This window comes from Apis cerana, linkage group LG6 (genome assembly GCF_029169275.1).
Source record: "Apis cerana isolate GH-2021 linkage group LG6, AcerK_1.0, whole genome shotgun sequence".
Lineage (NCBI taxonomy): Eukaryota > Metazoa > Arthropoda > Insecta > Hymenoptera > Apidae > Apis > Apis cerana.
Window position 1 is genome coordinate 12,427,203 of NC_083857.1, and position 15,449 is coordinate 12,442,651.

Below are 15,449 nucleotides of genomic sequence, written 5' to 3' on the forward strand. Positions count from 1 at the left end.
TATTCGCCACATCATGCAGAATCGACATCGTTTCTTTTTTTCAGTTCAAACGGAATTGTTTTGAAATTGAAATAAATTCAAATTTTCATTTTCTTAAAATTTTTAAAAACCACGGCTAATAAATTTCGATTAATTTATCACTTCCGTTAAATATTACTTCTTAGGATTCTTTTAAGTCAATTAACTCTTTAAAAGTTCACATAAAGGAGATACAGAGTTTTTCGAAATTTCACTGACTCACTGACTCGAATAAAATATGTTTCTGATAAGAGAAAGAAGGAATAGAATTCATTAATTCGATAGTTTTCCAATTCACTTACGGTTTGACAAGTCCACCACCACTTTCTGGGCGCGCTTGCACGCGAGCAAAGAAGGAGTAGTCTGAAGGGTCGGTGAAACAAAACATCGTAAAGCACCCTCTTGTCTGTAGAGGATGCGACCTTTTAGCCAGGCATTCAGGCAAGTGAGAAAAGTGGCTGTTAGATGTGGCCGGCGATGCATAAGAACGTGTTTTCAGGGGACGGCTTATCCCCGGCATTTAAATTTATTTAAAGTAACGTTTGATGGTATGCAACAGACAGGATGTGCAAAATGCTTTCCAAATTAATATTCTTTTTATTATTGCTATATTATTTTTCAAACATACATGTTAGCAATACATGTTATTAATTATTGTCAAAATTTGACAATGATCAAGATTTTTTTTTACGTATACAGGATGAATTATTTCAGGATTACTATTTTTTCCTTTTTGCAGAATATAAAACTGCGTTTTAATTGTACTTTTTTTTTTTAAATAAGATTAATATAAAATAATAGTGCAAAGAATTATTCGACGATGAAATGTTTAGAAGTTTTTAGACATTTTTATTTTTTGACTCGTTTTTTTTAAATAAACAATTCGGACAGATCCAGAATAACAGATACACAATATCCCATTTAAAGTTATCAAAAATGATCGTGTCATCCTGTACATAATATTTCATGGCCTAACGGCACAGAACGTTGGCAGTATCACGTTCACATTTTTTTTTTTTTTGATAAACTTTCGACTAACGGCGGAATTTTTAGTTGCTCTTAATTTCGAGGCCAACTCGTTCTCGCACCGCTGCCTCTCGTTCGCCCATCCTCCTGCCGCCGTTGAAATCGACGTGGTTCAAGTGGTTTTCAGCATTCCCCCGGAACCTGAATATTTATTTGCTCTTCCATAGAGATGTTGACCCGAAGCGTTTGAAATTGAAACGAACGTGGCAACCGATGATTTCTGGGCCGTGTAAAAACCTTCCCGATGTAACCGACGGATACGTTGTTGCGCGAAATTTTTTCTACGCCTCCTCCAATATTTGGTCTGTTTATTGTTACAAGAAGTTGGTAATTACCTCGAAGTTGCCGAAAACTAGTGAAATTAAGTAATAAGAATAAAAATAATGATCCAATCCTTGAACATTGGATTGCTTTTGACCTACATATGAAATTTTTCTACTTTAAAATATCGTAGAATAATTTGTTCGTGCGTGTAGACCCCGTTTTTCAATCCGTGCGTGTAGACCCCGTTTTTCAATCCGTGCGTGTAGACCCCGTTTTTCAAACCGTACGTGTAGACCCCGTTTTTCAATCCGTGCGTGTAGACCCCATTTTTCAATCCGTGCGTGTAGACCCCGTTTTTTAATCCGTGCGTGTAGACCCCGTTTTTCTGTTCGTGCATGTGGATCCCGTTTTCGTGCGTGCAAATCTCTTTTTCGTGTTTACGTGTTTATGCATATATTATATTTATTCAAAACGCTTCTTTTACTAGCATTCTTTTACCATCATCGAAATCTCTATGTTTATTAATGCGATGTGTAACATAGTAAGTGGGATTTGCCATTTTACATTCTTCGATAAAAAGGGAAAAACTATTCCATTCTCTGGCGAGAATATTTAATTACTCAATCTCATTTGTACGGAGAACAGGGTACCCCGAAATCGATAGCAGCTTGAATGTGTACGGGATCGGATAATTGAGTGGTGGATACCTCTCGAAATTCCCATGGAGACGTCCTCACAGCGAGTAGCTCTCCCTTGATTACGGAGACAGCTGATTGATGCTTCGGGGTACGATCCAGCTGGCTTGATCGACCACCTTAAGATCATTCGCTGCTCTTTGGACTATGAAATTTCAACTCAGAATCGCCCGAAATGAACAAGACAGACCATACGCACTATTGCCTTACGTGCTCATTTAAAACCTAAATTTTCTAGTATTTCCAGTACTTTTCCACTTTCAAACGCACATAATTAATAGTCCAACTTTTCTCCAGTTACTCTTTACGACATTATGCTCTAAAAATATTTCTTCAATAGATAAAATACCATTACGTCACAAACTTGAAGGCAAACAAGAAAATATTCACTTTTACATTTTTCATTTGCAGATGCTGCAGTGATGGACGGCGAGGGCACGCTGGGCCGCGGTCACGGGAACGGGGGCCGTGGGCTGCGCCGTCAACGGTCCCTAGAATGGAGAGAGAGGCGCGGTTACGGGCCCAGTGCTCAATCGAGCAGCGACGACGAGGAGAATTCCCGTCACGCCGTTGGCGCCGCGTCTGTTTCGTCCGCCGGTAGAGGCGCTCGCAGCCCGGGCCAGGTCTTCGCCTCCCTCTTGGCGCAACAGTATGGAAGTGAGTGATGATATAATTGATGTTTAATGCCTTGATCGAGAGCCTTGGCGCCGGCCTGGGGAAAAGTTTCGCGGACGTAGGTGGCCGGTATCACGGGCCACATGTTTGAGGGGGAAGAGGAAGGGGGGGGGAGGAACGGTGTTTGATGGGAGTTATAGAGGAACGTATTGGGGGTGGGAATTGGTAATTTATCGAAGGGACTGCGGATTTTCAGGGTGGGAAAAGTATTACCGTCGCAGTGATTGATTTTGTCCGTCATGGAATATTAGTTCTCCTCGTCGGCTTCGTCTTTTTAAATTTTCTATGCTACTTTTGATTGATTGTTTATTGAATTTTGAAAGGATTTGGAACGATTAATAATTGGTACTATTTTGTAAAGAAGTTAGCGATTTTAATAAACGACGAACAATTACGAAGAGTTATCAAATTAAATAATTTATATTGAAAAATTGAAGAAATCTAATTAAATCGCGTAACATTCTTAGCAAAAATTGCAACAACAACAACAAAAATAAGCTCGTTCGTAACTTACAATTGCAATAAAAAAAAAAGGGGGAAGCTACACAACGCGAGCTACAACCGTCATCTTCATTAAGCGGAAGCGCCGATCTCATCGATCTCTCCCCTGCCTCCTAGACAAAAGAAATTAACGTAACGATTCGACTTCTAAGGCGCAGCCCTGATTGGATGGCCCTTCGTTCGGCCAGTCTTCCACCCGGATTCAAACGAACTTTAACGAGCGACTTAATGAGCAACCTATGAACTTTCAATTGCAACAATTAAATCGGCAGCGTGAAACGAACGGGCGCAGGGAAATATCCGCGCGAACAGGCGCGATCATCGAGTAATGGCCTGTCGAATGAACAAAGAGGGAGGGAGGGAGGGAGGGAGGGAGAGAGAGAGGGAGGGAGAGAGAGAGGGAGAGAGAGAGAGAGAGAAAGTTCGTTCTGGACGCAGTTTAACGATACACGCCGGCTGACTGACGGAAACTTTTTTTATTTTTTTTATTTTTTATTTTTTTGTTTCTTTCGACTCGATCTGCCGCTGCCAATAATAAAGTTCAGGGTGGCTCGTTCATCATATTCCATCAAACAGGCGCGAACCACGCTCTCGACCATTCGGTTCACCCGTCTACCCCCCCCTGATCCTCATCCCTCATTTCTTGCCGCTTCTATAATCTTCCTTCGACTCCCCGGCAAACGCGTAGATTAAAGGATTTACGAAATTAGTTTTACTTCCTCGCGTCGTCTACGAGCGCGGCCGGATATTAAGTTCGAAGACGAAATCCCAGATCGTCGAGAGTGGGCGATCGCAGCGCCGCGTGGCGGACTTAGAGTAAACAAAGTTTTAAAAATACAACGTTTCTTTTTATTACTATTATTTCGATTAATAAATCTTTTTGACTCTTTTTCGATTCTTGTATCGTAATTAAATATAAGAGTTCAGAGTTGAGAGGTGGGCTGTAAGATGTGTATAAAAATTGGATTATCGCTTGAAAAATCTTGGAGATCAGATTTCAAATCGCTTAAAGATTTGATTAACAAGAGGGATTTTTAAAGCCGTACGATTTTTCCACCGCTGATATAATATCCGTCTCCTTTGTTTGCTATTCGTTTTGTATATCAAGTATATCGATTACGCGACTCGTTTGCGGTACATCGTATAAATATCAGGCTCCGCACAACTGCATTATCATTGACTGCTTATTTGGATTACTACTTACGCAAATAATAGTTTAATATCACGCGTTCCGCTTTCACGGCCATTATTTGGCCTCGGATACGACCAGTTATCCCGATTAAATCTACAAATTCATATCCCACATATCCGCCATGGTATAATCTTTGCCCCCTCCCTATACAATATGAACGTGTCGTACAATTCTAACGTTTCGATAAATTTCCGATTCGAAACTGTTTCGTCACTGTGTGCCCTTAAAATCGTCATTTCTTTCTTTTTTGTTTAAAAATATTGCTTAAACATTGTTCGCAAAATTATTCGAATCGTACAAATTATTCAAATGACATTCGAATTTGACAAAACTGATCTCTCCTTCCTTCTCCTCTTAATTCCTCTCAGATATCCAATCAACAACCTTACCTTACTTTTAAGCAACATAAAATGTCCGGAGAGCATCCGTCAGATCTTGGAACCGCGACTTCTCGTTTCGCCTATCTCCCTTCCAGAAACGATTTCATCGATTCGTTCCGTCTTGAAGCCGGACAAAATAGTCGAGGAAGATGGAAGAGAGGGGAGGAGGAGATGGCGGAGGGGAGAGGAACTCAATTAATACCGGTGCACTAGGTTTATACTATATTTCTTGGTTTCGCGGTATCAAGCGAGCCAGTAGCCCGCCTCATGTCTGTCTGCATTTGTTCCAATTCACTTGCTGCCGATTACCGCTCCCTCCCGGCCCCGATATATCGTTCCAGCCTCTACCCCTCGTCGATGTTCCCCCATTTTCATTCCCCTATTCTCCCATTTCCTCTCCTCGTCCCTCCCCTCTCTCCTCCCCCTCGACACGACTCGACTTCGTCGCGGCACAGTGTCACGTGACTTGGAGCGTATCTAAAGAGAACGACCTTTGTCGGTCGCGAAGTATCTCGAATAGTTTGGCCTATAATATTTCTTTCCTCGCACAAATGCCTCGCGCGTGCAATACTAGAAAATAGTCGATATTTGAAATTCGAGGTGGGTGTCTGTTTGATTCTTTTTTCTTTTTAAAATTATAATATCCATTAATAATTATGGAAATATGGAAAGCAGAACTTTCGAAGAAACGAGAATTTGGCCAGTTAAAAATTTAGAGAAAATCGGGCCTCGCTGATTCATCCCTCGAAATTATGAATTTTCGTGCACGTTGGCGGTCTTCTCATCCGACGATCGGCCCTGGATCGATATGACGTGCGCGTTACTCGATACAACGCGCATGAAACGCATTCGATGGTGATGGTAGAAACGGCGGTTGTTGGGAGGCCACGCTTGATTGCCGCACTGCAGACGCCGCGCCGCCTTGGAATCACGCGGTTAATTAACCTCCCGACCGGCTGCGTTGCCGGTACTCGAGACCGGCAACGATAATTGATGAGCGCTATGGATCGCGGGAACGCGATCGATTTCGCGTCGTGAAACATGGGATCGTACGAAAATTCCCAACGAGGAGAAGTTTCGAGTATGGCGCCTAAAGGACCGCGCATAATAAGTAAAATCTTAGACGTGAGAAGTCTTAGACGTAAGACAGGGGAGAGAAAGAAAGTCATAGACGAGTTTAATTATTAAGAATATTTTTATGAGAATATAAAAATGCGAATTATTTATTACCTATCGAGCAGAAGTCGAACGATAAAATCCAAATAGAATACTTATTATTAATATTATTAATAGAATCAGATCTTAGAATCTATTTCTTTTTCTTTTTGCTGAAATACAAAAAATATAAAGTAACGCGTAGAAATGAATCCCTCGGTATCTTTTTCAGTAATCAGATATTTGTGAAGTCGTCTCGGGTGAAATTCGGTTTTATTTTTCGATATCAGCGTCGCATAGGAGTTTATGGCGGCGCTGGTGTAACGGTAGAGTAACGGCTGATCACGATCCGCCACTTTTTCACCGCGTCGGCCTCTTCATACGTAGACAACCGTCCGTGTCGGCCAAGTGGACGAAGGATTATATTGCATTAATGGGGCGACGTCAATTCACAGGTTCTATACAGGAGCGTCCTTCGGTGAAAAATAATCCGGCGACACTTTATTAGGTATCACCGTTACGTTCCGCGAAGGCGTGAGTAGCGGGTCGTGTTACGAACGATTGACAGGCCTGTTACGGAAGAAGCCGGCGTTCGTAAAACCTTGCATTGTCGCACGTTTCGTTTCTTATATCACGGGATCGAAACACCTTTTACGATCTCTCGGATAGAGCGAGAGTGGTGATGCTTTAATAACGGGCCATGCTAGATTTATATGGTCGTCGTATTAAGTCTGCTTTATATCAGTGTTCTCCAATCTTTCTTGAATTACCATTTTCTTCTTTTTTTTTTTTTCGTTTTTTGAATAAAAAGAAAAAGAAAACTTACGGTTTTTCCATGGTATGTGATAAGTTATAAAAATTAATATTGCAGAGGGATTGAAAGTATTGAAGTCTTTAAAATATGATTATATTAATTTATCAATTGGTGAACTATATATACTCTACTCAATTTAAACACTCGTAGAGTAGATTGTAACGCAGTTAATATAGGTTAAATTTTATTTCTTGAATTCTTCCTCCATATATAACAAATTATTATTGACTTTGAGTGATATGCCTTTAAAATATGATATAATTATAAATTTATATTTATTAATCTGTGTGTGACAAGTATAATCGACACAATTTAAATATTAAAATATAGATAACAGGTTAAATTTTATTTCTTCGTTTCTTCCTTTATAACGAATTATAAAAGTTAATATTGCAGAGGGATTTAAAGTATTGACCTATATTTATCATTATATTTATCCATCCATATTCTTCATATGCCTTGAAAAACGTAGATCCCAAAAGTCTATTCGCTTTTTACCGAAAGATGTTCAACGATTTGGCCGAGGAGTGCAGATATTAATGTCCAGAATCGTGCCCACTTGGAACATTACACTGTCAACTCATTGCACACACACACATACACACACAGTGTCTATGGTTCGCCACATCACGCTTCGCCGCTTTTCCTATGGAAAATATTGACCTCCGCGCGCGCGCGCACCGATAACGCGTCGGATAATGTATAGCTTCCCGCGGCATTGTAAGTGTTGATTTTCCGTGTCGCGTTTGCATAGACGCCGCGGACTATTAATTTGATGCGGTCAGATATAGCTACAATGGCGAATCACGGGTGGAACTTGCTGCGTTAATTATTGCCGTTCGCCCACCCTTTTCCCCCTCACCGCGTGCAACAAAAAGATACGAAGATTCGTAAAAATAAAGAAGAAAACTTTGGTTTGGTAAAAAAAAAAAAAAAATGTGGAAAAAGAATGGAGAAGATTTATTCCTTTGAAGAAAAATTGTTATCGTTTATATTCTAATTTTATCTAATAATTATTAAATTATTCGAAATTAGAAATTTTATCTATTTTCATAATTCGACGTCTCATTTTAACAAATATAAATTCTCTTTTTCATTCTCGAAAATATTTGTAAATTTTTTACGATCACGTTGAAAATGTTGGGAACTTCGTCAAATTGCAAAGGAAATTTCAATTTGTTTTGTAATTTTACAATTTCACGAGATAATAAATATCGCAAATTTTTGGCGAGCAATTATTATTATTTTCACCGTAGGATATAACGATAGAATTTAAAGTATCGCGCGAAATAATGGAACACGGAGGGACAATAAGAGGGATGACGAATGTGAGTCGAAGACACTTGAGCGGCAGTGAATCAAAACAGTCCTGGATCCCGATTTTTCCGTCTCGCTACCGAGTATTTTCGGCTTGCAACGCATTACGGAGTCGCAGGCTTGGGCACGTTCTTTCGGATTCTTGGGAAACGCTGTTAAGCCGAGAATAAATTTTTAATGGGCCCGCCAGAAGGTTTCCGACTTCGTGAAATATATTACCGCGATACATGCAAATGATCGGGACTAGGAATTAAAGTGCGCGGTTTTCTTTTTCACGGAATACTTTTTACTCTATCGATCACGTGGATTATCGTACGATCGTTCAATCAGGAATCGGGAATAATTTGAGAAAACGTGGACCGATCGTGATATTTCAAGTGTTTCCTTCTTTCTGAAGAATTATTTTAATTATTCATCGATAATTATATAATAGGGAATAACAGTTTGAAGCCCGTTACTTCTATGGAAGCAATTAAATTTGTATTTTTGTTTAAATTTTATAATTAGATGGAAGAACGAATTGTTAAACAAAAATCTTAAAAAATATACGAGTAATTAATCATCAATAGCTTAATAAATTTATAATTAGCAAGAAATGTTTAGTGAGTGTATAACAACAAATTGAAAAAATCGATTAACTGAAAAATGGAAGTTATATTTTTAGAATATTTATATTATCTCTAACAAGCTAGCGTCGCTATTTCTATTTCCGAAGAAAAAGTTGCAAGGTCCATAACTCAGGGTTATACTTAACAACGTATATTCGGTGGTCAGAGAGGCGGAAGAGGCTAACGCACGAAATTAGATGGCCAAAGTTCCAAAGGCCAATGCTTGTTACAAGGTAATACAAAAGTTTCGTTGCGCAGAGAGGAGAAAAAAAAAAAAAAGAAAAGAAAAAAAGAAAAAAAAAAGAGAAAGGGAAAAGACGACCGTTTCCACTTATTCTTTCGTCGAGGTTCGAGAAATTAGAACGAGAAAGATCATGGGCGAAAGAAAGACACGAGCGCCACGAGTCTCAGGAGGGATGAATAATTTAAGGACGTCTGATCGCGCGATCGAAATTCACGTGTCTGGGAATCGCTTTGAACGTCAAATTACAGAGAGCCTCTCTCCTCGGCCGATCTCTTGAATAATTGTGTTACAGACGGTCGATCCATTTAAATCACTCTATTGCCAGCGAACCGGTTCATTAAAATGCACCGGATCGAATTTCTGTCGGACCCGGCTGCTCCGCCGCGTAACAAGAAAACTCTGATAAATCTTATCGACCGGCGCGTGTATCCGTCTTCAGACAGACCTGTCGACAGACGCTCGAATAATTCCGTGTCCTTTCCTTGGAGATATACCGAGTGTACGTTTATCGATGGCATCCGTTCTGCTTGCGATTGAAAAGTTTATCGATTGTCGTGTGTACAAAGAGGTGTATATGTATCGATGTACGATATTGATTCATGGTGTAAAAAACTATTAATCCTCAACCGAGATACGTCACTTTTGACGTGCCTTTGAAATTTTCGAATAACGCTTTGATCCAGCGGTAAGCAATGTGCTAATCATTAATATTCAATTAAGATTAATTCTTATAAATAGTTCAGGGTTTCAAAAGCATTTTTCTTTTGTGTCAGTATCGACATTTAATACCCGATCCTCTGAGGAAGATTTTAGAAATCCTTTTTTTAATTACAGAATTCTTTGATCAAAGAATACCTGGGTAATGAGAGATAAGCTGAATTGGTTCAACGTGCGTAGAATGCATATCATCCGTCCGAAAGTTAGGTTAGAATATTTTCAAAGAATGCAACGCGCACAAAGAGACACCTTGCACGGCAATCTGCGATGTAATGCATAGCGCAGGACTAGTTGGCGGTATGCGAGAGCTGCATCAAAGGACCACGCTAATATTCGCATGACATAAATGGAAGATGAATGGCGCGCAAGTTAGGCCTACGCAACAAACATAAGCGTTGATACAGTTCCCCCTGTCGGCTATATCGCGCACCAGGCGCCACCGCAACACGGTCCAGTCTTGCGTTACACGTGCACTTGTACACATGCTCGCCGATAAATTCTCGGCTTAAATCCTTGCCGTTAGGTTTCCTTACGTGACGCTCGAATCTACTATCGAAACGATGGTGACTCGTCATTCAATGGGAGAGAGCAGCAATACGTTTTCAGGATTCAACGAATCGCGGGTGAACGGACAGACACGATTGTTATTGCTTGTAACGAACGAAGGATCGCGCGATTTCGTTGGATGCTTACGAAGCGCTGGCATTTGCAGGCAGTTTGGCGGAATATATCGGCGGTCAAGTGGAAATAAAACGTCTACGTCGCTGGATAATGCCGGTCGTTAATATCGGGTCGCGACGTGGACGCCCTCTACGAGATCGAATGGATGATTTTCGCGATTTCTGAAACGGCGATTCGGCTTTACACGAGAAAATAATAGAGCAATGGAAGAAGAATATATGCACTGTTTTATTCGTCCCTTTGTTTTATCGGTAAAATTCAATGAGACCATCGTCACGCATCATTTACGAAAAATAACGCGCAAAGAAGAATGTTATTTTCTCGAATTGACGAGAAAATTATCGTAAGAGAGATAATATATCGTAATCGTTGTAATAAAAAAGATACGCTGCTTTATTCGCTGCTATCGGTAATAAATTCAATAAATCCATTGTCACGCATCATTTTGCAATTTATGCAATCAATTACACTCAATCTCTCGATTAATCGTTCATAATCACGAATTGGCCGGTAAACGCAGAGTTATAAAGCAACAGGCATCGCAATCGGCGCAAGAACGAAATTACTGGCTACACACAAATTACGAACTGGATACGCATCTCCCGTTTCCCGTGGCAAGCCCGCCCTTCCTTCCGTCGAGGCGCAGCTTGATCATAAAGCTCGTTCCGTCTCCTACATACCGACCTCCACGTAAATATCATTCTCGTTTTACGTAGATGCGGCTTCTCATCGGCAGAATAAACATCCCGGAGGTAAGGTTACCCCTAACGAGGAAACGTTGCCCCTTGATCCAAAAGGGGGATAGACGATATTTCTCCGGCTTTATTATTGCTGTCGAGTAATTAAACCGTTTTCCATGCCACCGGCTTGAAATCAAACGGGGTCCTGGTGACTTCTGGCGGCCTTTATCGGAACTAACTTTTTCACATGATTCAGGTTATGTAAATATACATATACTGGACTGGTTGAGATTGAAGTGATTTGATGGACTTTTTTATTCATAGTGAACAAGATTTATACTGTATTACTTGTTTTTTCGATATCGTAAAAGCTGATATCTTGCAACATCTATAATGTTTTTTTTTTTAATATTACATCATGTTTTTAACTATCTTTATTTAATATTTTTAAGTTTATAAAATATTTTATTCCCATATATTATTTTCAATAAAAATTTATTTAATAATATTGAAAGGATATATTCGCATCGATAAGCAATTATTATATATGTTAATGTTTATAAAATATTTTTAAACAATGTACGAAATTTTTGACCATAAGTGAAAGGAAATGGATCCAGAGTGTATCATTTTAATGTCAATGCGAATACGAGATTGGTTAATTAGATACAATCTTTTTATAATATATACTTCTTTTTGCTATAGTGGACATTATAATATTAATTATATATCATTATATAAATATTTCAATGCACAAAAGTCTTTATAGAATTGTTGGATTTATGTTAATTTGTATTACCTATTTAATTCGAACGAACAACAGTCGAACGAAATGATTCTTGATTTTATTTCAAAATAATTGCCTCTACATTTATCACGATTAATGAAGCCATTTTATTGAGTTGTTATTCCGTCAAACAAACTTGTTTTAAAACATTACTTTTCATAGTTAAATCGTAACGATATCTTTAAACGATTTAATTAAAATTAAATAACCTAATATCGAAAAAAAAAATATTCATACTTTTTTCTAATTTTAACAAATATTTCTCTAAAAAAAAATTAATCAATACAATGAAATTTACTTCAGGAAAGTTCTAACAGAGCAGCAACATCCTCACATAACGCTATCATCTTCACTCCACACTCTCCAAAGCGCCCTCCAATAGAGAGGGGGGGGGGGGTTAAGCTCCATACCTGAGCTCTAATAACATTGACCCGTCATAAAACAGAACTCGACCTAATCCCACCGCCCTTTCCAATACCCCTGAATGAATCTATTACACAACGATGACCCGTTCTTCATTGCTTTCTCGATTCCCCCATTAAAATTAAAAAGCATCCTCACCTTGATAATTACTCGCCGCGGTTAGAGTGATCGGGGACGTGGCAACAACACATGGACGTCCACGAGAATCCGTTATAGAGGTCCTTGCAGTAAGAGATCCAGACAGAGAGAACGAAAGAAAGAGAAAGAGAAAGGGAAAAAGTGAAAACAAGCGAGAAGCCGATACACCGAGGTTTTCTCATTATTTTAAGTGACTCGAGAGAGAAAGAGAGAGAGGCAGAGGGCGCTGTGTGTATACGCGCGCCATATATCACCACTTGCCACTCAGCCGGGCCGGTATCGTGTAATCGAGTTGTCAGGCAAACTACCCCTTACGGAGAATGGCTCCGCTATCGTTGTCGCCGCCGCAGACGCCGCCGACGCCATAGTAGTCGCCTAATGCACGCGTTATTACGTTACACGCATTTAAAACTTGCCTCCTATTAGCAGTTTGCTGTCATCTGCGGCCGCCGCGCCTCAGCAAAATTTGAGGCGAGACGAAGGCCTTTCCTTTCCTCGTCATGCCTCTCCCCTCTCCCTCCTCCATCGGCCACCATCCTCGCGATCGTCCGCAACCCTCGAGGCTAACTTTGTTTCTCCCGTCGAACGGATTTAATACTTTGCCAGCCATTACGCTGGCCGATCTAATGGATCGTGCGCTTAAAATATTTAGTTCGAGGTAGATGGCGCTCTCTCCCTCGCTGTCTCGGCGGCGTTGTTGTTTTTCCTTCTTTCGCTATGGCGGTGATTGAATTGAAGAGTGGAGAGCGGAACTTTTAGGCGTTCGAGGAGATTGCGTCGATTAACGTATGATTAATCGAATTCAACGTTAGATTGGACAGGAGATAGGAGATATATCGATCCTTGCGATCGATCTAATGATTTTAATGGATCGAAGTGATGAAACCGTTTAAAAATATCCCCTGGGCCGGGGATTTTATAATGTATTTATAAAAGTGTTATTGTTGCAAAATTAGAAATTCGTGTTCATTGGTGTAGAGCGATATATTCAAATGTATTCCGCTCGATCTGTAAAAGCACTACAGAGGTTAGCTGTTACCGATAACAGTAATAGATGTGGCTTTGGATTTCCGGCGCTGGATACAAGGAATATGAATTAAAGATAAAATACTCTGCCAATATCGAGAGCGTGTTTCACCGTTTCGAATTCACGCCGACTAGAGCGGGGCGATAACTCTTGTCCTTCGGAAATATTAGATACTGTTGTGCGTAGTTTCGCATCTATATCGCTTGATAGCCGTGTCGCGTCGTATCGAACAACGATCGTGGCACAACTTTGGATATTAGCCGATCCCCTATCCCTTATCATTCGTGAGACAGTTTGTCACTTACAGCCGAATCTACATTCACGATCGCGTGCAGATTACTAGCCCAGTTACTGCTTTGACATTTGAATAGCTCTCGGATAGTTGTCTATAGTTGCATATAGGATGTGTTAAAATTATTTCTATCGCTGTTAGAAAAAAAAATTAATATCGTTATCGTAATACTTGATTGACCAAAAAGAGAATTTTTATTCTTTGTTAAAAAAAGATTTTTTTTAATTTCACGAATTATCGAGTCTAATTAATACGATCATTAAAGAAAGAAATATATCAATTATTTTTGCATCTATCGAAGAAAGAGCTTAAAAGCGATTATGAGATTATTTCATGCAACATCAGCGCACTCGAGCGTTTACATCACAAACTACTCGATACCAGTCGTACGAGAAAAAGGATACGATATGGCTTTCTGGAACGAGAACACTCAAGGGGCCGTGGAAATCCGAACGAAAAACCAATAAATCACGTTGTGTTTAACGAACCTTCATGTTTCTATGCACACCCTTGGGAATAATAGGGCGGAAGTGTTGTTTTTACAGTGCAGAGAGCCAGCTGGCCTGTAATGTTTGAAAAGAAGATGATGGCGTTTACCAGCCTCGTTACACGAAGAATACTCGAGCGACTTACACAGGAACCTAGTCATTTCGTCGCTCATATTCAGAATTTTAAGCTAGTAAAATTCGACACTTTATGACAAAGATATATTCTAATGATATTAATAATAAGTTTTTTTTAAAATAATTTTTAAAATACTAATATTGATGAACGTGGTAAAGAAAAATGTTACTTTGAAGAAGAAAGTGATAATCAATGTTAAACTATTACAGTCCATTCATCGAATCGACTCATTAACTGTAAATAAAACACTTTTAATTGTCTCCTTTTCAAACTCTTCTAACCTATTATTCTTTCGAATCCTTTTTCAAGATTTTCTCGTCCAATTTCAACAATAATTTCACCACGAATTGGCCAATTTTATCAGATTTCATCACACATACATTTTTCGAATGAAACTCTACAATCCAATCGAATCTATCGATCCTATTCATCGATGCAATATCAGTTTCATAGTCAGGGATCGCACGCAGTTGCACTTTCACCTCGCTTGGGAATAACGTCGAAGTGGTACCATTCATATCCGTTTCGCGGCGCCACGATCGGGCCTACGCTCGTGCGCGAGCCCACTTAATAATGCAGATAGAGAATAGCCGTGATCCGGGCCGCGGCTCGTGTAAGTCATGATTAATATTTCAGGTGTCGACCGTGCGCGAGGTTACCGGCCGTTTTGGCGAGGGCGGGGTTAAGACTGACCATTGCTGGCCCTCGAGTAAGGTTTCGTTGTCCGGTAGGCTGTTAATTATTCGCAAAGGAAATTAATGCGTTCCCGGCAATAATTTATATCGGCCGAGAAATGAATGGTTGGCACAAGGAATTATTCACGGTTCGTGTCTTGGCCGTGTACCACCGATTCAACGAATGCATCTCTATCGAGTTTTTAGCGTTGTTTCGCGTGGTGCGAAGAAGAATTGGGGTTAGGTAAAATCTGTGAGATTTTTCCATTTTCCATTCAATCTCGTTATAACTTAATTATATTTATGATTTTTCAATTTAATGAAATTTAAATTCTAGCTCATTTTTTGTTACATCATATAATGTGTTATATAACTTATCGTAATTTAGGTAATAGTTCGAATTCTAGAATTCGTTTAATTAAACATCGATGAAAATTATTTCACTGTAATATAAAAGCATAGCATAAATTATATAAAATAAAAACGAAGAATTTAACGAACGAATGTATATTAAGAT

General features: G+C 39.5%; 1 protein-coding gene across 5 annotated transcripts in view; it reads left to right on the forward strand.

Annotated features, from left to right (window-relative positions):
• Nucleotides 1–15,449, forward strand: part of LOC107993946 (teneurin-a) — a 628,759-nt gene that overhangs the window by 263,176 nt on the left and 350,134 nt on the right. For all 5 annotated transcript variants that reach the window (XM_062076384.1, XM_062076386.1, XM_062076385.1 and 2 more), the window contains exon 4: nt 2,415–2,660. In XM_062076384.1, coding sequence (XP_061932368.1) covers nt 2,426–2,660 — 235 coding nt within the window. In that variant the 5' untranslated portion in view covers nt 2,415–2,425. The remainder of the gene's footprint in view (nt 1–2,414; nt 2,661–15,449) is intronic.